The sequence below is a fragment of the Mus caroli genome, unplaced genomic scaffold (assembly GCF_978045245.1).
Source record: "Mus caroli unplaced genomic scaffold, Mus_caroli_1 scaffold_2, whole genome shotgun sequence".
In the NCBI taxonomy this organism is placed as follows: Eukaryota; Metazoa; Chordata; class Mammalia; order Rodentia; family Muridae; genus Mus; species Mus caroli.
Genome location: NW_028227257.1, coordinates 33,494,987 through 33,521,140, shown reverse-complemented (window position 1 = coordinate 33,521,140; position 26,154 = coordinate 33,494,987). Strand labels below are relative to the sequence as shown.

The 26,154-nt window shown below is 40.1% G+C and overlaps 1 protein-coding gene across 2 annotated transcripts in view; it reads right to left on the bottom strand.

The window, feature by feature from the left end:
* Positions 1–26,154, bottom strand: part of Ralgapa2 (Ral GTPase activating protein catalytic subunit alpha 2) — a 267,925-nt gene that overhangs the window by 159,709 nt on the left and 82,062 nt on the right. The window contains exons 15-21 of one of the 2 annotated variants that reach the window (XM_029473906.2): positions 23,600–23,837; positions 20,628–20,792; positions 17,411–17,551; positions 11,795–11,929; positions 9,206–9,303; positions 5,480–5,570; positions 3,998–4,174 (exon numbers count right to left, since the gene is read on the bottom strand). In XM_029473906.2, coding sequence (XP_029329766.1) covers positions 3,998–4,174; positions 5,480–5,570; positions 9,206–9,303; positions 11,795–11,929; positions 17,411–17,551; positions 20,628–20,792; positions 23,600–23,837 — 1,045 coding nt within the window. The remainder of the gene's footprint in view (positions 1–3,997; positions 4,175–5,479; positions 5,571–9,205; positions 9,304–11,794; positions 11,930–17,410; positions 17,552–20,627; positions 20,793–23,599; positions 23,838–26,154) is intronic. The other variant, XM_029473907.2, reaches the window with a different exon arrangement.

The window sequence follows — 26,154 nt, the reverse complement described above, 5'->3', positions numbered from 1 at the left end:
GAGGTGGACATTGGTGGTCTTTCTCAATCACTCTCCACTTTATTTATTGAGAAAGAATATCTCTCTGAACCCAGAGCTCACCAGTTGCACTTAGTCTAGGTAGCCAGCTTCCACTGGAGCCCCTCATCTTTGTCTCCGGAGAGTTGGGATTACAAATGACTAGTATACGTGCTTGGTTTTCCTGTGGAATTTAGGCATCCAACTACAGTCTGTATGCTTGCATGACAAGTGTATGACAAGAACCATCTCTTCAGTCCCATGCATCCTTTTATATTTCTCACAGTATCTGAATCTATATTTCTAGATCAAAAGTTTCTCTGTTAACTAAAGGATAAACTCAGAAACAATGCTAAGTGTAGAAGCAGAGCCACAGATACACCACACTTCTGAGCAGATGTGATGTGTATATTACTTCATCTTTTCACTTTTTGTACTCTTAACGCTATGGCACTTGGGGCTATGGCATCTTAGAGAGGGACTGCCCTCCTGGCGTTACTTTACTGTAGAAATAGTAAACTCCTCCCTCCCTGAGAGTATGGGCTTTTCCTATGTAAATGAATCAACACAAGCTTCTACCTTGCTTATCTACCTTTGTCTCCCTGAGGGCTGTCTCCTCCTGCCTTTCCAGCACCAATCAACTAGACAGCCTCAGTGTTTACAGTCTACCTAGTTCACTGCTCGCCCTACCCTGCCTCCATTTTCCTGTTGAAAAGACAACAGAGCTTGTTCCCACATTTTTCCCCTCTATTTCTTGACTAAACTTGATGATTCCCTATGTGACACCTGTGTTCAGAGACAATTTCTCCTAATTACCACCATTTTACTTAGATGTATTAATAGGCCTGATTAAACATAGCCCAGGTATATTTTAGAACACTGCATAATAAACTTAGCCATTGTTTTCAGTAACATGAGATGATTTAAACAGCAAGCAAATATTAAAGTAGTCTATTAGCTGACCCCACCCCCCCACCCCCAACTCTGGCCTTCTTCATTCTAAGCAGCTGATAGTGGGTAAGATTATTCAGTGAGAAACATAACAACACTTTTTGTTTGTTTTCTGTAGTGCTGGTGATCAATCCCAGGGCCCCACACATGCTCGGCAAATGCTACCACTGAGCCACAAACCCAAACCCACAGATGGCTTGCTCTTTCTGTATCTCCTAAAAATCCAGTTAACAAGAGTTTTGTTGCTTTCTTTCTTTCTTTCTTTCTTTCTTTCTTTCTTTCTTTCTTTCTTTCTTTCTTTCTTTCTTTCTTAATGAAGAAATTGTTCTCTTAAGAACAGAAAGTTAAGTTCAGAACTGTGATAATCCTTAAACCTCATCATATTACAGTTTGTGCTTTCCACAGCTGACAGGATGAACTCTTGAACTATGTGTACTGAGTCTCCATTTAGTATTTCAAAGAAGAACAAAGTATTTGGAGGAGTTAATCACAACATGGTGCACCATACAGAGTTCTACAGCTCACTACACTAAGCAGTCAGATGCATACTCTGAAATGGGATCAAAACTAATCTTCCCCAAGACAAACAAAAGAGGCACTCATCCAATTTTCTTTCCTTTCAATAAACGTAACTGCATCTGGTTCACCTTTAAGAACATTCAAGTAAAAATCAGCACTAAATCTATCGTACCTTCGTGCAGAAATCTCGTATACACTGGCCCTAAATAAATGCATTAACAACCCTCCAGCAGTTCAAAGGGCTTCCCAGCTATTATTATTCTAGATGTGATATAGTGGGGAATGCAGAGACAGCTCAGCATCCAGAGGCCAATTCTGACTCAGGCACTTACTAGTATTGTTTAATATATGTGGGGGGCAGGAAGGGTGGGGGGATGATTTCCCTGGGTCTCACAAAACAGAAATAGAGGGATTTAGCCTGCTTGCCCTACAGAATTAGAAGTCTTAAATCCTATAGTATTAACATGAGGATCATTACCTATTCTATACATTATTATATAAATACAATTTATGCTGATTGAATGATACTTTAATGTTATAATTCCAAGGATTTGCAAAAAATATCAGACACTTAGGTTAACTTTGATTTTATATCACAATGAAAATTAAAGTTTGCTTGATTAAGAAAAACCATTTGGAATGAAATTTAGGCTTTACTTGTACTTTTGTTGATTTTAGCCCTTAAAAATGGGTTTTTATTTCCTAAGTGCTTCCTGACTCACATCCTAACTGCTGGGATTACAGGTGTGTGCCACCATGCCCAGTGGGAAACATCAGGTCATTTATTTATTTATTTAGGTCTGGGTGGTATGGGTGGTGTATGTACATGGATGTGAGTGCACATACCTATGTGCATGCATGAAGAAGCCAGAGGTTAGGTATCTTCCTCTATCAGTCTCAACTTTAATCCTTTAAAACTGAGCCTTTCATTGAATTAGAAAGCTTAGCTTTTCTGCTAGAGTGGCTTGAGTTTCCAAGATCTACTTGTCTCTGCTCACAATGCTGAAGTTAAAGGCTTAAACAGCTGCACTCAGGTTTTGTTTCTGTTCTTCAATTAATAACTTCTTTATTCAGGAAGAGCAAGTCAAGATCATATTCATATAAACACTGACATTACAAAGAACATGAAAAGGGGAAGAGAAGACAAACCAGCTCCACACCTAAGGCTGCCTCCCCTGCACTACCGTACCACTCTGCCTATGGACAGCTGCTTATGTAATAATCCTCAGGCAAAGCTCCTCTGGAAGATGCACTGCTTCTCTTTAGACAGTTACATTACTGTAAAACATGAAGGCTTCTCAGTAAAGCATTTAAAAACATACTAAGGATGAGATGGCTGAGGGCCCAGCCAAACACCTCCAAATACATGTCATCTATTCTGACCTTTCCCAGGGTTGCTTCTTGGTTGTTTTCCAGATGAAAACCATTTACTGTGAGTTTCTGCAGGATACTTTTTTTTTTTTTTTGTAAAACTGTATTTCCTTAGAGCTAAATCCTGTATACCTGGCTTTTTACATGGGTTCTGGGGATTCAAACCCAGCCCTCAAACTATCACAACAAGCACTCTTACCCATTGGACCATCTCCTCAGTTCCAGGAATTATTATTATTATTTTTTAAAAATGGGGCTAGCATTGCAGGCTGCTGGGAGAAGATAACAGGTTTGAATAGGGCTTCTGGAATCTCACTGATGGGGGTATTCTTTTTTTTTTTTTTAAGATTTATTTAAGGTGTCTGATCTCATTACGGGTGGTTGTGAGCCACCATGTGGTTGCTGGGATTTGAACTCAGGACCTTCAGAAGAGCAGTCAGTGCTCTTAACCGCTGAGTCATCTTACCAGCTCCCACAGGTATTCTTCTATATCTTAAACTGGGTAGCAACAGTCCATTGTTGTTCATTTTATTATTATGACTGATCACCCCACATATATGTTACAATTTTACACTACATGTATAAAATTTTATAATAATTTAAAAAATTAAATAGTTGCCAGGCCTGGTGGAGCTTACCTTTAATCCCAGCACTTGGGAGGCAGAGGCAGGCGTATTTCTGAGTTCGAGGCCAGCCTGGTCTACAAAGTGAGTTCCAGGACAGCCAGAGCTATACAGAGAAACCCTGTCTTGAAAAACCAAAACCAAAACCAAAACCAAAACAAAACAAAACACAAAAAAATTAAATAGTAAGATAGTCAACCTCTTTTCTCTATATGTGTGGTACATGCAAGCTAAATAATAATAATAATAAACAAACCATAATATTTTCTGCCTCCAAAGACCTTGGTAATGGGCACCATCACTTCTTCCTATGGTAGACAGTGGTCATAAGCACAGTAGACTTCCTTCCATATCTGCCTGATTGCAAACCTTTTTTCCATCCAAGGCTAAGAATTCACAAGCAATTGTGAGCAGGTGATTGGAGCTGGAACTCTAATGTGCTTCAGAGTGGCACCCATTACACTGTGCCTGGGGATTTGAGTGGGGAACTCTGGGATCTCCTCTTTGCAGCAATAATCCTTTTCAAACACAATTACCTGTTAAGTTTGAAGCATCAGTAGGACTCAGTTGTAACCAGTGGCGGGCATCAGAGTCAGCCACAGCATCTGTGGGAGTGCTCAGGTCCGGGTCCTCCTCACAGGCCTGCCACGGGCTCACGGGTAGCTCTGCTTCATTGCTGTAGCCCACAACTGTGTCACTACCAGTACTTTCACCTGGCACACAGAGAACCAAATTTTGAGACCACAGCTATATGAAGATAAGGTTCAAAATTATCTCTATGTAAGTAACACTTGCCCAGAAGATAGGATTTGGTCAGGGGTTTGGGTGGAACTTGAAGAACCTGGTTGGGTTCAATAGTGTCCCTGAAAGATACTTGCTTAACAAAACTAAATCTTCCAAGATTAAGGCATTAATAGGCTTTATGAAGTAGTATTCTGGTCATTGTTTTTGCTCAATTATTCTATGAGTTCCAAAGTTACACCAAGTCCTAGTTCCCATTAAGATCCATCCATAACATGAGGAAATGGTGAGAAACAGGAGGAGTATGGTAGTAACTGATTTTATAGCACTGCATGGTTACCCTGCTATTTCAAGACCAGTGTTTAGACTTAAACCAGGCTGCAGCATGCAGGCAGATTCTCGGATGAGGTGTCCTACCACGACTGAAAATTTTCTCCTTTAAACTCTTCAAATGTAATTATGCAGAGATTTTAAGACTTATATAGTTATTTATTTAGTTGGGCACAAGATAAGCCTAGACAAACGGGCTGCTTGAAGCTCCATGACAATTTCCTAACAATGCCCAGTTCACCCACCCTTTCCTCCCACTGCTGACAGCCCCTCAGCTGGGCCATCTCTACTGCTGTCCTCTATCCACTTGCAAAGAACTGACAGTTGTCTCAATAAGTAGATGAGCTATGGGTTAGGTCTCATGGAGCAATCTCTATAGAGCTACAGGCATTAGAGGGGGAAAGCAGTGCATGAGAAGAGCTGCTGGGGTGAAATACCCCAGCAAGGGTCAGCCTGGGTGTGTAGGGGCTGCCACTCTGCTACACTCACTGACAAGAAGGTGACATGAGGACAGGAGAATGCAGCACAGGGCCCAGACCTTGTAGCATATGATAACATCTCAGGATTCCAGTGAAATTTCATTTTCACACACTTGCCCACTGGCTTCCATGTACCTCTCTCTGAAGCTTTGTGTTCCTGCCTGTGGGGACTTTGTGAGAAAGGTAGCTTTTCCTTATGCATCTGTCCACTCCCCTGCATCCCTCTTGTTCTCTCACCTGGATAAAGGCCCAGGGATAGAAAGACAGGCCTCTCAGGTATAGGTAACTAAGGGAAACTGTTTTACCAACTGGATTAACTACATAATTTCTAAGATTCCCATCAAAAATACTCTCCACAGCCAGCTCTTCTCTACTGGCAAGATAACCACTTCACTTAGAAAAGAGGAGGAGACTAAAGCAGGCCTACTCTGCAGCAGGCATTCGCAGACCCCATTTCCTGAAACTTACTTTTCTGTCTCTCCCTGCATCTTCCATGTGTCTGCTGTAAATCATCCTTCAGCTCCAGCTCAGCAGGACTGCTGCTCCTTCGAACCAACATCTTCAGACGAAAAGAAATGCTGCTTTCATTACCAGAAAGTTCAAACTTTTACCAGATTGTTATGTTCCTAGCCTATTTTTAAATAGAAGAAGCAATAATAGTAACAAAACACTGAATACTATTTTCCTTTTGAAGGATATGTTCACAGGCTAGTATAATTAAGTTACATGTTTCTCAAGATCTGAAAGTTCAATTCATATTCTCTACTTGGTCAACTAATGCAGCTGAGTGGATATACTAAGAAGGGGTGTCAAATCCTGCAGAAATGGTTTATTTTGAAGTTCTATTTGCTTCTCTAATCAAATGCACACACAGTCACACAGTTCTCCAGGAGGCCTGAGCTCCCATGAATGTTTGTGTAGGAAAAGTACACACTCCACCCAGACTTTCAAAGGGCTGCTCAGAACCTTCCTACTGATGCACTACAGAACTATCTGACCACTAGTAAACACTGGACCTTATATTAAACACCAAAAAATTAAAAAATCAGGAGGCAACCTGTATTTTCTAGCAATTTACAGTTTGCTTGGAGGGATAAAACATACACAAACTACACAAAAGAAATAATAGTGTATATAAGCAAAATATAGAAATGTACTCAGTGTGAAAAGTATGTAAAATAAAGTGTTACCTTAACTGGCTGAAAGTTAGAGGAGAGTGGTTCAAGAAGGCTATAGATATGAAGTGGTAGAAGCAAGGCAGGAGGGACTCGAGGCAGAAGCATGCACTGGTAATCAGCAAGCTCTATGTACAGGAAAGGGAACACTCGGGCAATCCAATGCCCTGCTAAGAGTAAAGCCAGTGCTATCATTGCTAGTGGCAAGACTGAGACTCAGGACCAAAGTGGCACTTCCTGATTGCTTAAAAATGAAAATACAAATGCTTTCCTGAACAGTCCTCATTAAGGTAGACACTTGAGTTTTCCACAGATTTAGATCAGTCCAATAGGTAACATAACAAAGATCACCAAAAACTTAGGAAACAAATCACCAGGCATAAGAGTACCAGAAGAGAGAGAGAGAGAGAGATCCCTAGATGATTTCAGCAAATCAGAGAGAATCTAGAATTAGGATTTGTGAGCATTTTAAATGCATAAAAGATGAGAAAATAAAAAATGACCAAGTGATGACATTATTAGAGCTCCAAGATATACTTAATACATTTGAACTCAGAAGCATAAAGTACACCAGTGAGGCAAAAGTGCACAAAACAAAACTCTACCTCAAGGGAGGGACTTGAGAGAGCCCAAACCCCTCAAGTGCAAAGCCATATCCAAAGGAAACTCTGCTTGCATTCTGGAGCTCATAGGACATACCTCCAAGGCTTGCTCCTAATGTCAGATTTATTGAACTGCTGAAAGACCGAGGACACTTTTATTGGTGAAACAACCCAGACTACATCCATAGAGCCAAGGAGAATGGATAATGTGAAAGGAAGCTTAGGAGACCTGGAGGGCAGGGTAAGAAAGCCTAGTTTGTTTCTATCTATAATTCTGGAACAAAAGAGAATATTGAATAATAGGATGGCAGTATTTGAAGGCATCACTACAAGATTTCTCTAAAATAGCAGAAGAAAAGCATCCATGGATACCCAGACATAGCATAGAACAGAATGGACAAATGCATACACCGTATGAATCTGTACCTGGATGCTGGATACTCTTCAGTGAAACTTAAGGACATGGACAAAGATCAACAAGAAACAACTAGACAAGATGGAGAAAAGGCATCTCAACAGCACAGAGAGAGATAAAAGAGTCCAAAGACTAACTTCCATCAGAAGAGGTCAGGAGAGAAAGAAAAGGAATCAAAACTATAGTTGTTAAGACGCTGTGGTCCTGTTCAGAGACAAAACACCCGAGGAACAAAATAAAGGCTGATATATTCAGGAAACAGTACATATGACAGAGATGTGGTCTTTCAGATCAATAAAGAAAAATTAGATTCAATAAATGAAACCTAGACATGCAGCTGGGGGGAAGGGCTGGGCCACCCTCTCCCTCCATAAACAAGACACTTCCAGGTGAATAAAAGACTTGAAAGTGTGGACCAAAAGTAAAGCATTTTATAGACTAAAAATAAAGGAATAACTTATCCTTTTGTAGTTGAAATGTTTTAATTTCATAAAATTCTACCATACTAAAAAATGTAGAAAAAGTAGAATTTGTGTTTACCAAAGACACCAGAGTAAAAAGCAGGCACACATAGGGAAGATGTCTGTTATAACAGTCAAAATAAAACCTCAGACAATATTCAGGCTATGCAAAGAATTAATACAAGTAAAGGAAGGAAAAAGTAAACAACAAAAGCCACTGGCTGGCATTTCACAGATAAAACAGCCAATCAACATGGAAATTTAAACTTTCTTAGTAATCTAAGAAATTCAAATATGATATCCCATTCCCATGCATCACTTGCAAAACTTTCAAAAGTATGACAACACAAGGTGCTTGTGAGAACTCTTTTCATTGCTTGTAGAGATATAAGCACTTGGGGAAGAAGCATCATTTTATAGACAAGAACAATCTTTTATTGCTTAATTTAATAATTCTACCTTGACACAGTCACACAGAGAATCATTTGAACATTTGAACATGGAGAGCTTGAGAAATATCTAAGAAGGTACACAGTTGCATCTTTCAGAAAACCAAAGCACTGGAAAGAATCTAAACGCCATCAACAGAAGAATAGGGAAATAATGATAGATTCATAGTGAGCTGTCCTATAGCAGAGAAAGTTCAAATGAGTTCACTGCTATATAATAACATGTGGGTACCCTACAAACATGCAGCTAAGTGAACAACACAGCATCCACAGAATACTTAAAAAACTCAGAAACTAAGTAACATGTTTATGTTATGTTTATGCTTCTGTTATCTCTCATTTGCCTTAACGTACATGCAAATGACAGAGAAAACAAAGCCAACACCATGGGACACGCCTTTAATTCCAGCACTTTGGAGGCAAATGCAGGAAGATCTCTGTGATCTAGCCTGGTCTACAGAGAAACCCTGTCTTGAAAATCAAACATAACAAAACACCAAAGCTAAAACAAACAACCACCACCAAAACAACAACCAAACTGGTGGCCAAAGTAACATCTATGCAATCAAGCTGGCACGTGTCTTTCTTAAACACAGACACACAAGAACTCAACTCTGTTATCTTCCAAGCAAGAGGGACCAGGGAAGGTTTTAAAACAAAAATAGAGGTTATCTTAATGAGCTATAGGCTGTTTCTTTTTATACTTTATATTTGTTTGCTAAATAATGCCTTCTTTACAAAAATGAAACAAAACTACCCCAGATATGCTTTAGGAATACTGATCAGGTACAGCATTCCATGTAAAATACAGAAATGGGACTCTGAAATGGAGGTTTTATAGTATACCTGCTCAAAAGTGAACTGTACAACATGAAATCTGGAAGTATACTCTACCTCATGCTGTATCCCCATCTTTGTAGAATAACTGTATTTTACATACAAAGCAAGTACATTCTTAAGAGACTTGGAGATTATTTGGACCTCTAATCAACCTAAGTGGGAAAAACTTTAACTACCATCAATAAATTCATTGTCATTGTATACTTTATGCTTGGTCATCACAGCAGAGGGAAGTTCTCTTAGAAATCTTACTGTTATTCCTTCATGTTCATGAGTCACATGTCCTTTACTCTCTTCAACAGACTTGGGTTCTGAAGAGCTTAAATTTTGCGAATGTTCTACCTTTTGACCTAGAGATGGGGTAAGAATAATAAAATGAATGTTTCAGAAGGTAAAATAGGAGACAGACAGATAGGCAAGCAGGCAGGCCGGCAGGGGCAGAAACAGACAGATAAACCATTGTACCCAGATGTCATAAGATACATAAAGGTGCTGAATTATGGGTCTGCACTGGCAGCATCTAAGGGTCCAGTCTACACAGAGTGCTGGCCTAAAGCCCACAGTTAGCTTCAGTCGGAGCAGATGGAAAGCTGTTCACTGTGGCTCATAGTTCCACTAGTATACTCCATTAGCCAGGAGCATGCAGCACATCGCTCTGGGGAGGTGAGTGTGGAGACAGCACTGGACAAAGGCTGCCTAGGTTGGCCTGGGAAGCACAAGGAAGGGAATACAGGACAGCTCTGTGTTGATGGAGTACAAAGACTAGCATAAGAAAGCAGAAACAGTGTCAATGATTTAAAAAGGAATACCACCACAGAGCCTGTAAAGATTTAAGAAAAGATCATAAGAGCATCTGATGAGTAATCTGGAGCCAATAAATTTGAAAGAAATTAACAAGTAAAACCAGTTCCTAGAAAAACATCAAACAAAATTAAGAAAATCAAAGTAGTCTTATAGTCCTTTAATTTAAATTTTTACACAGTAAATATTGCATGTTTATCTTATGCTGTTTTAAAACCTGCATATATAAATCATTGTACTACACATATATACTACCTCATACATGCATGTGGTCTGAGAACTTAAAAACCTCCTCTTAGCTAGGCATAGTGGTGCATGACAATAATCTAGCACCTGGAGGCTGGGGAGTCGGCTGCAAGTTCAGGGTTAGCCTGGGCCAATGGAATCCCTTAGACAAGCAAGCAATGCTGTGTGAGCTCTTCGGGAAGGAAGCACACTGCCCTGCACTTAGACCACTGGAGCTTCTCTTCTCTCAGGTGAACTTTGTTAAAACTTTAAAGGATTAAAATTTTGTCTTAGAGGAAAGCCCCAAGAAACTGGTGCATTCTCCCAAATATTTAAGGCAATTTTTTTTCATTGTTTGTTTCTCCTGATAGTTCAAAATTAAACTCAGGGCTTCCTGTATATTAGGCAAGTATTCTACCACAACATATATATTCATATCCCTAATGATCAACACAAAACACTTGAAAGAACAGAAAGTTTTCAGATAACATATTTTCTCATCTTTATCTTTGTTACAATATCTTATTTCAGGGGAGTTTCTAAGGAAAGCTTTCCCCCTCATCTGCTAACTCTACTATCAGAAGACACAGGAGAACCGGTGACAAACCAGACAGGTTGTTTTCTGACTGACTCGTGGGACTAAAGAGGAATGTCTGCCACATTCACAGACACTGTACACAGTGAGATTTGTTTTTCACTGTAAGGTACACTAGCACTGTCTGCAGCTTCAATAATGACTGTCTCCTCACCTCCACACCCTGTTGCTGCAGAAAGCTAGAGAAACCTTTTAGACTGTGCTCTAAAAGGGCGCCTTCCCACCTCAGTGGGCTCTGTGAGCAGCTAATAACCCTCCACACAGCTGGCCAGCTTTCACTCCCATTCCAACCCCTCCAGCTCTTCCCATAGCCCGGACCCCCTGCCTTTTATGCTTTCTCTCTGCCTTAGGCCTTACTTAGTGTCTTTCCTCTGGGAACACTGTATCCCTCCTATTCCAGTCACTTCAGACTCCTCTCTAGACCGCAGTCTATTGAATAGCAGCCCAGTCTCACTTCCAGAAGTCACACTCTTACGGTCAAATCAAAAGGCCAGCACCCGCACTGGGGAGACCGCTCAAAGGTAAAGGGCCTGCTGTGCAAGCATGAGGACCAGAGCTCTGACCCCCAGGAGTCGTGGAAAAAGTAGGACGAGGCAGCATGGGGCTGTAACCTGGGGCAGGGCAGAGACAAGAAAGAGCTTCTTTAGAGCTCACTGGTAAGCTTTCAAAGATCAGCAAAACGTTTCGCGTCTAAATAAGTGAATAGGTTGGAAGTCATCAAGGAAAGATAACACAAGTCAACCTTTGGCCTCCAGACACGCACATAAACATACTAGCAACACATACACCTACCTTCCTTCCTTCCTTCCTTCCTTCCTTCCTTCCTTCCTTCCTTCCTTCCTTCCTTCCTTCCTTCCTTCTTCCCTTTCTCTCTCTCTCTCTCTCTCTCTCTCTCTCTCTCTCTCTCTCTCTCTCTCTCTCCCCCTCTCCCTCTCCCTCTCCCTCTCCCTCTCTCATTTAGAATAAATGTAATAAGCAATACTACCTGCTGCTTACCCCCATCCCAAGACAAAACCTATGGCTTTGTACTAATAACTGAGGACTCAGCCAGCCATAGGACAATTAGTCTCTGTACTTGGGAGGCAGAGACAGCAGGGACCTGCAAGTTCGAGGTCAGCCTAGTCAACAAACGGAGTCTTGGGCCTGCCACAGAAAAAGAGGGAGACCCTGTCCTCACAATTAATCCACCAGTTAAACAAACAACTGAAGCTTCCACATACCTTGAGAGGAGTCTGAGTACAGGCGCTCAGTGATGTCAGAGGTGCTGCTGCTCCGGGGCACCTGCTGCTGTCCTACCACAAGATAGTCACAGTCAGCTGCAGCGGTGCTCTCTGCCTGTTGGAACTCCTCCACTTCTGAAAGCATTAACACAAAACACACAGGACTGGGGGTGGAGATTATACAGACCATTTCACACTTAACTGATTTAAAACACTAAGTTTCAGATTTCTCTTTAGAAACTAGACTGTAAGGTAATCTGCGTGCACATCATCCATCTTCCTGCTCGTTATCAGTAACATTCCACTCTGTGAGTGAGTTTTTCTTAATTCCAGTCAACCTTCTGTTTTCCAGGTGAAGGAAGGGAGCAAGAGAAAATAACTCTGAGTCATTTGAAATCTCCCAGCAGGAAGGAAAGACTCAGCCGTGTAGGAAGTGCATAGATAAATAAGTAATACTTGAGGAGAGCACAACACTAAACTAAGATGAAAGGAAACAGGAATTCCAACTGGACTAGTTTTTCTAATAGATAATGTACAATGTGCAAAATAAACTGCTATTTAATACTCAGATTACAATGTACAAAGCTGAACTAGTCACTAAGCACAAAAATTATCTACATGGTATAAAGTGGAAAGCCAAAGACGAGCACTCAACATTAGATAAGCTTGCTAATACTTTACATCCTCTACTCCCTTGGAGAGTGGGTCCCCTGGTAGCCATTTCTAAAGTGCACAGTTCATTTGAATCTTTTAGGACCAGTCATGGCACCCTATCCCCCCGCCCCTTTCCACTCACAGCCCCAGGATTGTATCACCTTCTTCCTAGGTCACTTGAGTGGTCTGATAACTAGTCACCGGCTCCTTCTGTTTGTCATTTTCTACATGGCTGTCAGAGAGGCCTCTCTAAAATGAAGGTGTGACCATCTGCCATCACTCAACTCTGTGCTCACCTGCACTGTGTCACCCCTACCTCACACACCGATCCCTAATCACAGTGCAGGAGTTCCCACTCTCTGTAGTCTCAGCAACACTGATCCTCTTGGAACCTGCTTCCTTCTTCCTCCTGCACCACACTCCCCTCTGCTAATCTCAGCCCTGTTCTCTGCCTGTCATGCCCATGCTGCCCCAAGCATGTATACCTCTTGTTCTACATCCTGTATGCAAAGCCACTGCTCAGCTCCAAACTCACTGATGAGGTTAAAACAAAACAAAACAAAACTTCATATCCTATGTCACCATGTTTTCCAAAAATGAAAAAAATAAATCAGTTAAAGCCTTACTACATTTTAAACGGAGAGCTCCCAAGCTCTGCCTGTATTATCTAAACTGACTATGTCACCTGGTTGCTCAGCTGAAATGGAGAGTCACTGCCAATGGGTGATGCTCACCCCATGTGAAGTCCTCCCACCTGCATATAAGCCACAGTAAAGGTTCACTCCAGCAGAGGAGATGTGTGAACACAGGATGACTCTGGGATTTCCACAAGTGATTGCTGCTCTGCTTTTTTCTACCCAAATGAGAATTCCATTTTCTACTACACTAGTACATTACAAGGCCTCAAAACTATGAGCTTTGTGTGAGTCGTCATTATGAATCAAAGTTCCAACTAGACCATAGTTTAAAGATGGATGATAATGGGAACCTGAGAATAAAGACAGGCCAGGATGGCATGAAGGGGCAGTCTCATCTTTCTCAGGTCATCTTTGCCTTCTCTTGAGTATTTTTCCATAGAAGTCACACAAGGCATATGCACACACTGCAGTCTACCTATACATTCCAAAGCAAAGACTAGGCTCCCTACACTCTAGGACCAGGCCTTCCGGTTATCCTCTTACTCTATATCACAAGATGACAATACTCTATCTGTCACTCCTGAATCAGTAGAGGGAGCCCAAGAGCTTCCAAACTTCCTGAAAAATAATAATTGTGGACAGAGGGAAGAGAGGGTTTTTTTTCTTTTCTCTGAAGCCTGGTGCCAAATACTGGTGGATGCCAGTTTCTGAGTCCTGAGCAGAAGTAAATAAGAACTGAGCCAACTCTGGCAGCATCTTTGTAAAGATAAAGAACATCGCCATCTGGTGGGATGCAACACAGCCACAGCACCGTGGCTTCCAAATTAGAGTGTCCCCACTGGTCCTCAGCACAGCAGACGGAGGACACAGAGCCTGCTACCACCAGCTGTCTGCCTTCCCAAAAGGCAGGCCTAATACATCTTTTAAGGCTTTGTTTTTGCAAAACTGTTAAGAGGGACTTCTCAGATGGAGAAAATCCAAGCCTGCAGAAAGAACTGGAAATGGCAGGAATGGAAGAATGGGCGAGAGAAGCGGAAGTAAAGGAACAGCCACATTCCTTGCTGTGTGTTACACTGTATTCAGCAAGAGCTCTATACAAGGGACAGGAGAATGATGGTTTAACACCTTTTCCTTCCTAATGGGTCTCGGGCTCCCTCTGCTGGCACGTTGTTGTTGAAGAAAGTCCATGTTGGGCTAAGGCTGCTCCCATTCTACTGTGTCCATCTGAGTGGCTTTTTTTGTAACTAATGAAAATGATTTTACTACTGATATAAAATGTAAAGACACAGGATTGCCTATCAAACAAAAAAAAAAGGAATCTGAGTTACAAAACAATTGTGCAATAAATTTAGATTTGATACAGGATGTTTTAAATGTTACACAATTTTTGTTTAAATCACTTTGAAGAGCAGAATTCTGCCTCAGACTCAGTTCATTTATCCTCTGTGAAGTCTAATAACACTCGATCAAAAGCACTGACTTTCCTGTCTCTTGAGGATGTAGTTTCTCAACACCATTCCTAACCCACTGTTTTCTAAAGCTCCACTAAAACCATCAGCAAAATGATCATAAGGATCCGTGGCTTTTACCCCCACTGAGAAGAGTCAGCATGACTGAAGTAAATGTGTATGTTCTTCAGTTAACTTCTATTTTCTCCAGATGTCTGTCTACTTTTCATTCACTCTTTAATTATAGACTTCCTTATTTCATCTTATTAAATAAGCAAAAATTCTATGTTCCATTTATCCCTCATGTAAGGATGCACAAGCACAATTAGAATGTAAGGTCCTAGTTTAAAAAATACCACTGGTGATGCCAACTTGATCTCACAAAAGCCCAGGAGATGCTTTCCACTTAGCACTCTCCATGTCCACAAGGTCATCCTCCTGAGAGTAAGTTAGTCCAGGTCCTAACTGGAAGAACTTCATGGAGCTTGTGGAAAGACAGAGAGGCAGCTCAGCAAGGCCTCCCCTTAGGTCCCATATATTGGGATAAAGGAAGACAGTCTATCTGCTAGTTATAACCATTACAACATTCCCAAAAGAAAAAAGAAAAATCTACCCTTACATAGCATGCAAATGCTACAGACTGATAAATGTCCCAACAGAGAAAACAGTAACACTGCAAGACAAGCAGGAGGGACTGTTTTCAAGAAAGAGAGAGGGGACTCCCCAGCTGTCACAACTACTTCCGAGGTACACAGATTTCTCCCTACTCATATTAATGGAAGTGGGTCATTTTTACTCTTCCCAAATTTAAACACCATTTGCTTCCCACACCTCCAGATCTACTACCATTGCTTCTATTATTACAATTCTGGTGGGTTGACTCACACAGATTAGAAACCAAAACAAAGACTTCTGCCATAATAGAAACAAAACTAGCAACCACTGACACGGTGAAACTAAAAGAAAAGCAAAAAACAAAAAACAAAAACAAAAAACCTCAACTTGTAGCCAGCAAGAAGGAGAACTGAAATGACTTCCTTATCATTTAGCTGCAGCTTAGCAGTAGATTGCCATCCACTCAGAGGTACATCAGAACACAAACCATGCTGCAAATTACCAGCCAAGTAAAATGGATACTCACTTCTCTCAGCCTAGTCTACTGACGGGAAAGTCACAAAGGACAATGGTATCACACTAACTAATAAAGTACACCTGGAGTCAGACTGAGAAGGCACTCATTACTGTACCTGTCACATCAAATGGCAGTAGCAGTTTGTCCTTAAAGTCACCCTGCTATAAAAGCAGTGAAGATGGCAGAGATAGGGAGACACAGACCGGCTCCAGCCTGCTCCACTTTACAGGGCTATTTGCCCATCTGCACAATAGATCCTTAGGTCTGATCATCTTCTGGTATAGGCTGCTTTCAGTGAGGATAATGAGTAGGATCTCTGGCTTCTACCTACCAGGCAACCAAAAATGTCTCCAGATGTTGCCAAATCATTCCTAGTTGAGAGTCACTGCAGAAAGTCACTCAATTTCTGCTGGTGCCATGTATACACACACACACACACACACACACACACACACACACACACACACACGAAGAATTTGAGTGAATGAAAATATAACTCTGAATAAGAACAAAACTTTTACAAATGAAGATATTAATAGGAAGAATTTTTTTTCTGAGAACATATTCCAGAAAAACAAGTAAAAAAACTTAAATGTAACAGTATGGAAATAAAATAGAGAAAGAAATAAAACTTTTTACATTAAAGATTTCTTTTTGGTGTCAATTAGCCAAATATCTAGCAAATTCTTTCCAATGCCTCATTAATCACCTCAAAGAAGATGCCTTTCCTGGACAAGCTGATCCGCAAGCATTTACCACTCAGCAGCCACTTACCTGATAGTCCCCCCTTCCGATGCCAGCAGCCTTACTGTTTTCACATTCAGTGTTTACTAAAGAGAGTTTCTAAGCAACATTATAGTCCCCATTCTCAGTTAAAACTAACTTCTTCCCTCATGGTATTTTACTTCAGCTTTGATTTTATTTTGCCAAACTACAATGGTGCTATAGTGTCTGAGCTATAGAAACTGTACTCACACTATCTCCAGTACTGAAAACATCTTAATCTATATCAGAATTCAGAGCATAAAAGGAACATGAAAACATTTCCCTCTTAAGATATAATTCATCTTAAAAATCACTGAAAAATATCTCTTTGTAGATTTAATTATTCAACACATAAAATAAATTCCCTTTGAGAAGTGACTAGGCAAAACATGAGAAAACTAATTTTTGGTATTACAACACCCTCCTTTGTAACTGGCACAGCATGATTATACACAGTAGTAGGACACAGGGTGGCATCTTGATGCATGGACAATGTGGGAGAAGTGACATTGGACCAGGATAACTCATGTATCTATCACCCTCATCATTTACTTGACAAGTTCATTCAAAACACCCTACTCAGGCTATTTCAAGATATACAATAGATTATTACTAACTATATTCACCTTGCTGTGCTAGAGAAAAAATACACATAAACTTAATTCAGTTGAATTAACTGGGTGAAGTCTAAGAACAAATGTTTTGAAAATTAGCACTGGTTAGTTTTTTTTTTTTTTAATTAAAACCTCTATTATAGCCATGAATCTGATAACTAGTAGGATTGTAGAATTTTTGACTACCTAATAGCTACTAAACATGAACTACACAAAAACAACAATTAATATTTTTTGAAATTTAGCACAAGTGCAACAGACAGCCTTCTGAGTGTGACTGGGGGTAGTCATGAAGGAAACTCGGCCTGGGGCAGGAGGGAGAAGCCAGGGGATATGGATGGACACATGAGACAACAGTACAGTACCTGACAGCCTGTGAGAGCAAGAGGAGTAAGAGAGACCAGGTAAGAGAGCGCTCACGGTATGGAGGAGGAGCGGGACGCTTTTAGTAGCAGGCAAAGCCTCAGAGAGGTGGACACAGTTGCTGATAGACTGGCTTCGCTTAGCTTCCAGGAGAGATAAAGTAACATTATATCAGAGCACATCAAGAGCTTTTTCCACTTCTAAGTTCTTAAGGTGCTGTGTTCCCCCAAACATTTAAAGGAAGCCATTTTAGGCTTTAAAGAAATCAATAAAATGAGAGAACTAAATCAGTCTCTAAATACAGCCAACCACTGATGACTTAGAATGGTTATTCCATAAAAAGAACTAGTTTCATTTAAGAATGCTTCCTTTTGCTGCTGTGTATCAGAGAGCATCAGAATGATGTCTGGTTTGCTTGCTCAACGTCATCGTTATTACATTATCAACACATTAGTATCTCTTCCTAAAGGATACACATAACAAAGACCACAGTGAGAAAAGGAAAATCTGGTCCAAGACAGAAATTTTTCTATTACATCATAAATAATTCAGAAATTGATTTACTGAGAGCTGACTGTATTTAAAAGCTAATCATTTAGCATTTAGTATACAAGATATCCCCAAAGCTCATAAATATATGACTCAGTTATACATTTTATTTGATATACATGAAACCTATCTTTTTATATTGTATTTCACATTTAGTTGAGCAAAAGTTTCTTGGTATGAACTTTTGATTTTCTCATTGTTGGTTAAATAAACACTCAATAAAACAAACATGGAATGTGCTTCAGATACAGAAAAATATCCTTAAAATCCATAAAACCATCAGTGCTATCCTTAAAATAGAAATACAAATGATTATTTGTTATGTTGTTATTTTATGTACCTCTGCTAAGCATAAGTAAAACAAACCCTTATACAATGGTGGCACATTTAAACAAACTTTTTACTCTACTGTCCCTCCCCTGTCCCTTGCTATCAGCATTTCCAGTGATGAGATTACTATATAGTTCATGAATGTGTAATATAATATGTAAAGGGCAACAACCATGTAAATGTCAAAGTGTAGAAGATCTGTTTACCTCTGTATGCAGCCAGCATTTCATTTGAGCACTGTTTAAAATCTTTCCTTTTAGTAACCAAATGGTTATGCATTTTTCCAAAATAGATCAGCATAAATTTGACAAATAGTAAAATACTGGCTGTTTTATGTGGCGATTAAGACTCACTTTGATCACTCTGAGTCTGGATATCTGAATTCTCACCATCATTGACCCTGAGGGCCAGAGTTGTCTTGCCACGACAGGCCTCTTCAGTCACACTCTGATATCCTCCCTATAAAACCTGTTTCCCTGGTGTCAGCATCAGTGACAGCTTCTTTACCTAACTGAAATCTGCAAGGTGAACCGCTGTATGAAGATCTTAACTGCTCTCTTAATGACAGTAGAGAAACAAAGTCATTTTTGAGTGGCTATCCCATAATAATTCCTGCTAGCTGATACTAATTCCTCCTGAGAACATAGACAATGACCTCAGTGAGCTTATAAACTCACATAAATGCCTTCTATACACTCACACTGCAGGGAAATACTCTGGGCCTTGTTAAAAAAAAAACAGGAAAATAAAGCTGAGTAAAATCACCCATGTGTGTTACTTTTAATAAGCAGCAAGGAATACAAAAATCTTCAAAGACCATTAATAGGTAACAACAAATTCATAACATTTATCACTTTTAAATGCATAAAATACAATAGGAAATGCATATATATATATATTTATAAATACACACATGCATACATGTGTATATATAAAACACAAAGACTTATGTAACTTATGGTCCTCATTGTATTTCAAATATAAAACAGTTGCAGACTTTTAAAACGTAGTTAATTCTACAGAAGTCAACATTACAGTTTTAAAGTACATATTCTACAAATATCTTTACAAAACCTTTATAAATGGTTTGTCCAGTGTCACATGGCCCCTCAAATACCTAGAAGATCATTAAACAGAACCTGCCTTTCCTGAATGCTTTCTAAAGTATGCTGGTAAAGTATGCATATTCTACCACATTGTTGGTTTAAAATGTCTGGGGAAAATTAAGATTTGCAGTATCGTATGGAATATGCACGTATTTGTTGCTGATCAACATGTACAAATAAAATGCACTGTTTTTGAACTAGTGCTTATACTTGGAATTCAAGGGTGGTGAAGGCAGCATAAGTCTGCATGGCTTGGGAAGGACACTCACTGCCTTTGCCACATGCTCCTGAGTACTGGTACCCTGACAGAACCAGTGACAGACAGAATACTCAGGGTTGAACTGAGACGGGAATCAGTGGGCCTCCTCAGTAGTTCATGGTTTTAGGAATCAAGTTTCTCAGAAACAGAATGGAGGGGAACAACTAGAATAGGTGGTGCAAATAACTAAAAAGATAATTACCAGCAAATGCTAAGGCATAATAAGGAATGAGGAAGTTACGGTTAGAGAACAACAGACAAAAAAATGCCAACAGGATGGTAAACTATCTATATTAGGCTTCTAATCAGCAATGAAAATGTGTTATTTATCAAACATTTGTTTTATGGTCTGAGGATCCTGTTTATGCTTCTCTGAAGCTGTTGACTATCAACACCAATTGCATGGTTCTGCTGATGAAAGAAACTATCAAACACTAAGGTGCTATTGTTCCTATCCTACACCAGAGCACAGATGGAGAAGAGAACCTTACTATTCTCAAAGTGAATGCTAGCTTCCTTTCTAAAGACTTGTCTCTTGCCTTAGTAAAGCGTAATAGGCAGTCTGCTAGTCAGCAGGTTCTCCCTCAAGTACCAGTGCTAGCCCAAATGGGCTGTGAATGCAGCCTCTTTAGGCATAGGAAGATCTCTGCTTTCAAAGAAGCAAAAGATGAGAATGTGTCCATTCATTCCTAAGCCCATGTGTGTCCCCTCATTTTCTTAGCTGGAACTCTAAAAGGAACACCATCTGGTAATGACATCACCAAGCCTAAAGATGAATTTATTGTGTTCCTGTTCACAGTACAGATTATAGAAATAAAAAATAAAACCTGTGAACTGAGAAATAAGCAGATCAGAAAGTTTATAAAATATTAACACAGCTCATCTAATAAAAGGTTTACTGTTTAAATTCTGAATAGAAATTTAAATTTTTCTATAAATTCATTTAAATAATAATTAGATTTGTTAAATATTTACCAGTTGCTTTTTGACGGACAGTATTTCTTGCCTTCTCCACTCCTGGTGCTCCAGATGTGGTGGCGCTTCTGAATCTCATTGGCTCATTCACATCTGGATGGCTACGCCAGCTGAGAGAAAAGGATCTCCCAACAGCGGTTCCTTTTTGGGGTTCTAGGACACAACCTGAAAAATGGTAAGATTGTTACTCCTCATTTTACTGTGCCTAGGCTGATCAGCAAATGGTGTGTGTGTGTGTATGCATGCTATGTTACCAAGAGTCAAAAACTACCCTACATTACAGTAATTCACCACTAGCAGAGTCTCTACTTAAGAACCCCTTTCTTATGCTACAATTTAGGAAACTATGTCAGTACCCTAAAAATACTTGCCGAAGGATTTTTAATCTCCAACAGTTTCATACAAACTCTATCTGCACAGTATTTCCTTCAACATGCAAAAGTAGATATTAAACAATCTTCTCAATGTAAGAACAATGTCATCTGAACTTATGCCCGTTCCTGTGGTACTTTAAAAACCATTACTTACAGGCCAAAAACTTTAAAGTCCTGGTTTTAAAATGGCTTCTGAAGACTCCAACCCAGCTACAAACCCCACAGAGACCCGTGTATACTTGGTCAAATGGGCAAGTTAATGAAAATCTACAAATAATTTAAAATCTCATTTTAGAAAAGTTTCAAAAACAATGTGGTCTTTGATTTGACTTCCCTTTCCTCATGGTCTTCTAGTCAAATATTTTAAAGAAAGGTCAAAGCCCCAAAAGAAATACAGAAGGAAAAGGAATAAGACATTTAGGAGATTTTTTTGCTCAGATTAATAATGAAGAACAGATACAACTTGTGGCTTGTTTTTACACTAAGTTTCCTTGGTGTGTAGCTTCTGTTTTCACTAATTTAGTGCTTAGGCCCATATTTGTATAATAAATATTTAAATTACTTTTTTGACTAAGGTGATAAAATTAAGATGTTTATCATGGTCATTATTTAAATAATTTGCTCCTATCTCTCTGGAAAACAGCACTTTTGAAGTGGTTTAACTTTCCATTGCTAGTTTATATCTTCATAGGACTGTGTTTATAAACTAGGTAGGAAAAAAGTACTTTAGGATGCAGTGTGTCCCACACATGTGGAGATGTTCCTGTGAGTGATCGTGTGTGTGTGTGTGTGTGTATTTAAACACCTTCAGGATGTAGGAAACACACTTATTTTGAAAAAGTAAGTGGTACTTTGTATCTCAGCTCTTCCCCTTCAGCAGAGAAAACTCTCCTCTAGACTGAGAAGCACTGTCTTAGGTAGCCAGTCTCCTGCAGATAGTATCGTGATACTTCCAGGGCCTAGTTCACATGGAAACCTCAGACATGCAAGAGATAAGGATTTCTAGTCTAGTATGTATTTCTAAAATACAATTCTGTTTAGCTTCAAATATGGAGAAAAAGTGACCTGTTGCTAAAGCTATGTTAAAACATTACTGTGCCGTGTCATTAAAATCTAAACTGTAATTAAGCCATTCTACTGGAAAGCTATGAACATAAGCTACTTTGCTTTGGCTTGCTGCTTGCTTTTACTAACTGGGGCTTTGGCAAGTCATTCTCAGCCTGCAATGAATACATGATAAGCCAGTCCCTAGCCCATTTATATGGTTAGCTCGTCACTAGAACTAGTTCACATCTCTCTGTATCCACATCCTTTGTTCTCACAGTGACTCTGGACTTCATTACGTGACTTACTTTGGTAATAAGACTGAAGATGTGAGACCTTAAAATTTTATTTCTATAACATTATATTAACAACCATGTGCCAACCTGCTGAATTATGAAACGTGTGTGTAGCCCAGTCACACTCACTGCCCTGGCTGACAGCCAGTCAGTTCCTAGAATCAGAGCACTCTAAGTGGCCACACAGCACTAAGAGAATCAAATGAAAATGGGAATTAGCAATGGCAGAGTCTGCAACCCACGTTATCAACTCATAAAATCATGGTCTAAATAACTGAATGGTTAAGCTACTTACTACATTTTAAGGTGATTTGTCACATAGCAAAGGCCAACTGAGACAGTCTACAAAAGGTTACTACTACTAAAACATAATCTATTATCAAACATACGTAGCTTGGCAAAGCTTTGAAGGAAAGAGGCCTTCAAGGTCTCAGAACCAAGTGAAATTACTTATCACCCACAGAAATGTCTGCATTCTGTGACTCTCTTTGCTATAACCCTGAGAAGGTGCCTCTCTATTTCCCCAGGAAGCCCACGAGCCTACCAGGCATTCTGCTGTTTAACCACACCTATAGCCACTTCCTACTTGGTCCAGTTTGTTTCTGTATTTGCTATGTACTGTATGCATTTGAACGAACACATTTGAGTCTTTACAATATAAGTGAATAGACAAGTTAACTCAAGTGCCACAGTCCTTAGGAACTGTAACAGTGACAAGAGGGTGCCACTGTCATCTCCAACAGAGACTCCCATTATTTCACAACTCAAAACTATCACTTTTACTTCCTCAGGTCTTAAAACAGTTTGACCTAAAAACACAATAAAGCCAAAATGGCTCCCATCTCATGCACTTGGAATTTTTCCACACGTTCTAGGCAGCATGCATCTTAGCAGTGTAGCATTTGGGCTGGACTTGCCTGGCTTTGATGTCTGTCTTCGCCACTTCTTTCCTAAGCCACCCTGACTGACTGAATCACTATAAGGTCTTTGTATTTTTCGTTTTCTGTCTCTGACACAGCTGTAACTAAAAGAGCTACCATAAGGGTGAAGACCATGTAGAAAGCACTGGTCACTGTTACTCCTCTCAGTAATTTTCTCTGTTGTCTTCCACAGTCTCTTTAGTTATCAGTTAAGGGGACAAAGTAATAGGCACAATCTAACAGCAGCATTGAAAATGACACGAGGCAGCTGGTTCAGCTCGCACTAAAAGCTTAGGTCCACACATGAGCACTCTCTCACCCGGTACCTCTGCTCTTACCTTTGCCACGCTGCTTCTTCTCCTTTTGTTCACTTAACTTATCTAGAGGTAGGTTTGTCATTTCTACTCCATACACAGTTCTCGCAAGCACGGCTGTCAAGGAATCCATGATGTTAGACCATTCAGTGATGAGTTCCTCCCATTCCGTAAGGGATGACAGCACCCTGAGAAAGTCATCCCAGAGCTCGCGAGAAATGTACACACAGAGGTTTGCTCGGATCCAAGCCACAATAAGTGTCTGAAACCAACCAAATTTATGATTTTTAACAAACAAAAAATTAAAATAACATTACTTTGGACCACCTGTATCTAGGATTTGAATTATGGTAACAAGTTATCTGAGGAAATATTATTCTAAAGTCCATGGCTAACACTGCTGTTGTCAGTAAGAAGACAAAACATCTCTGTCCAGCTATCTCAAACACCTTCCTGTATGTGTTGTCTAAGCCCCCATGTGCTGCATGACTTTGAGCAGCTGAGACTGCTGCAGAATTCAAAGACACCTCACTGAATGAGACTGCCTTCACCGTCAGCCAGGAGACCTTCAGTCTAGCAACACATACCCAGCTTCACCGCCTTCTGAGAGGCACACCTACTCCTGCTCGAGGTTTCTTCCCAGAACCTTGTGCTTCAGACCTACATCCTCCAATTCGTCCTTGCCTTAAAAACCACACGCTCTCCTGGAAGTAGACTCTCTTCTGCTTATGGCCCTTTCCCTCCTCTGTCACAGTCAAATTTTCCCACTCCATCATCTCCCAGACATCTGACTCTGGATTTTTCCATCTGACAGCTCTCCTGCTGCTTGGGTTTTGTTTATCCATTTTTATAGCTCCACCACCCACTAAATGCTGTGTATGCTTTTGTCTTCATGGCCGGAGCTGACTACTTTGCTAGTTTATCCTTTCCTGGTTAGCCACCTGCTTTACAGAGAACCCATCATCATAAAAGGAAGTCAATTACTAATTACTATTTTTTTAATAGTAGGTCCATTTTATTATTAGGCCAATATTTTGTTACATGAAGATTATTAATTTTATTGTGATTATGCTTTTTGGTAATGGGCTTGAACTTCTGAAGACAGGAGTTAAAAATGTATAGACAGAAACTGGCATTTTAGTCTGAATAAAAATACTCAGTAAAATACTAATAGTAATAAAGTGGACCCAATATTAGATGAACAGACGTAATCTGTTCATCTAAGGAGGAGAGGACAGAGACGGCTGAAGTCACTTGCCATCACCTCCCATTGCCACAGTCCTGGTAGCAGGAACAAAGCCAGATGAATGTCTTGGTGTAGTGAGATGCCAAGACTGGAAATCACTTTACTAAGTATAAAATAAGAAATAAAGAGATGATGTAGTGACACATGTCTTTAATCCCAGCCCTTGTGGGGCAGAAACAGGCAAATGTTTATAAGTTCAAAGCCAGCCTGGTCTACATAGTAAGTTCTAGGCCAGGTGAGACCTTCTCTGAAATAAGCAGAAAGAACGAAGCTGACTTCTTTCACTTTATAGAATTTGTCATAGACAGTGTCACAAGCATGTATACAGATCTATGAATCACCAACAAAATTCGCAACAGCACTTGAACATAGTGGAACATCCTCAAAGACAGGAAGCACTGGACATAAAAGCAGGATAGCCTCCTAATTGACTATGCTTTTCCAAACAGAAGAGGGAAAGTGATAGTCCCGGCACTAGGTTGTGCCACTAAGTTGGGCTGAGTCCTGGAGAAAGTCAGCAGGCCTTTCTGGAGTTACACTTCTCATAAACGCAAACCAGTGGGTCAGCGTACATCAAGGGTCCCTCAGCATTGATGTTCAGTGTTTAATCAGGCACAGCTCAGCACTTGAGCCACAAGGATATACCTTGCCTCACGGACTTCTTCTCTTACAACTGATAACCAACCACACCCTCTCCTACCCTGACTCTCAGGGACATTAAACACTGCCAAGTGCTGGATCCTAGTGCAGACAGAGAGGTGAGGCTTTCTGATCACCTTCAGACTATGACAACAGGTACCACCTGAGGCACCCACCTGTTACTTGGTAAATATTTTTAAATGAGATAAATTCCACCATTCTTAAAAGAAACTTTATTAACCTAGATTATCTACAGAACAGAGGGAAAATAAACACTACAGGAAGAGTTGGAAAAGAGAAAAGGCTAACGGCAACGTAAAATTTCCTTACCCTCTACGAGTTCTTTACAAATATAAAACACACACACTCTTCACACACACACACACACACACACACACACACACATACATACACACACACATACAAGTATCTGGACATTTCTGTCTGTATGACAAATGACACATGACAGTACAGGAACATCAGCAAACCAGGTTGGACTATTGCAAACAAAACAAACCTCACATAGGCATAGTATAATGACACAAGCCTATAATTCTAGCACTAGAAAGGCTGATGCAATAGAATTGAGAGTTTGGACCAACCCAGGCTCATTGTACAGCCTGGACTTAGAAAAAAAGATCAAATAAAAAAGAATGTGTAGGCCTATCCCATTTACCCATGAGCTAGGTAGGCA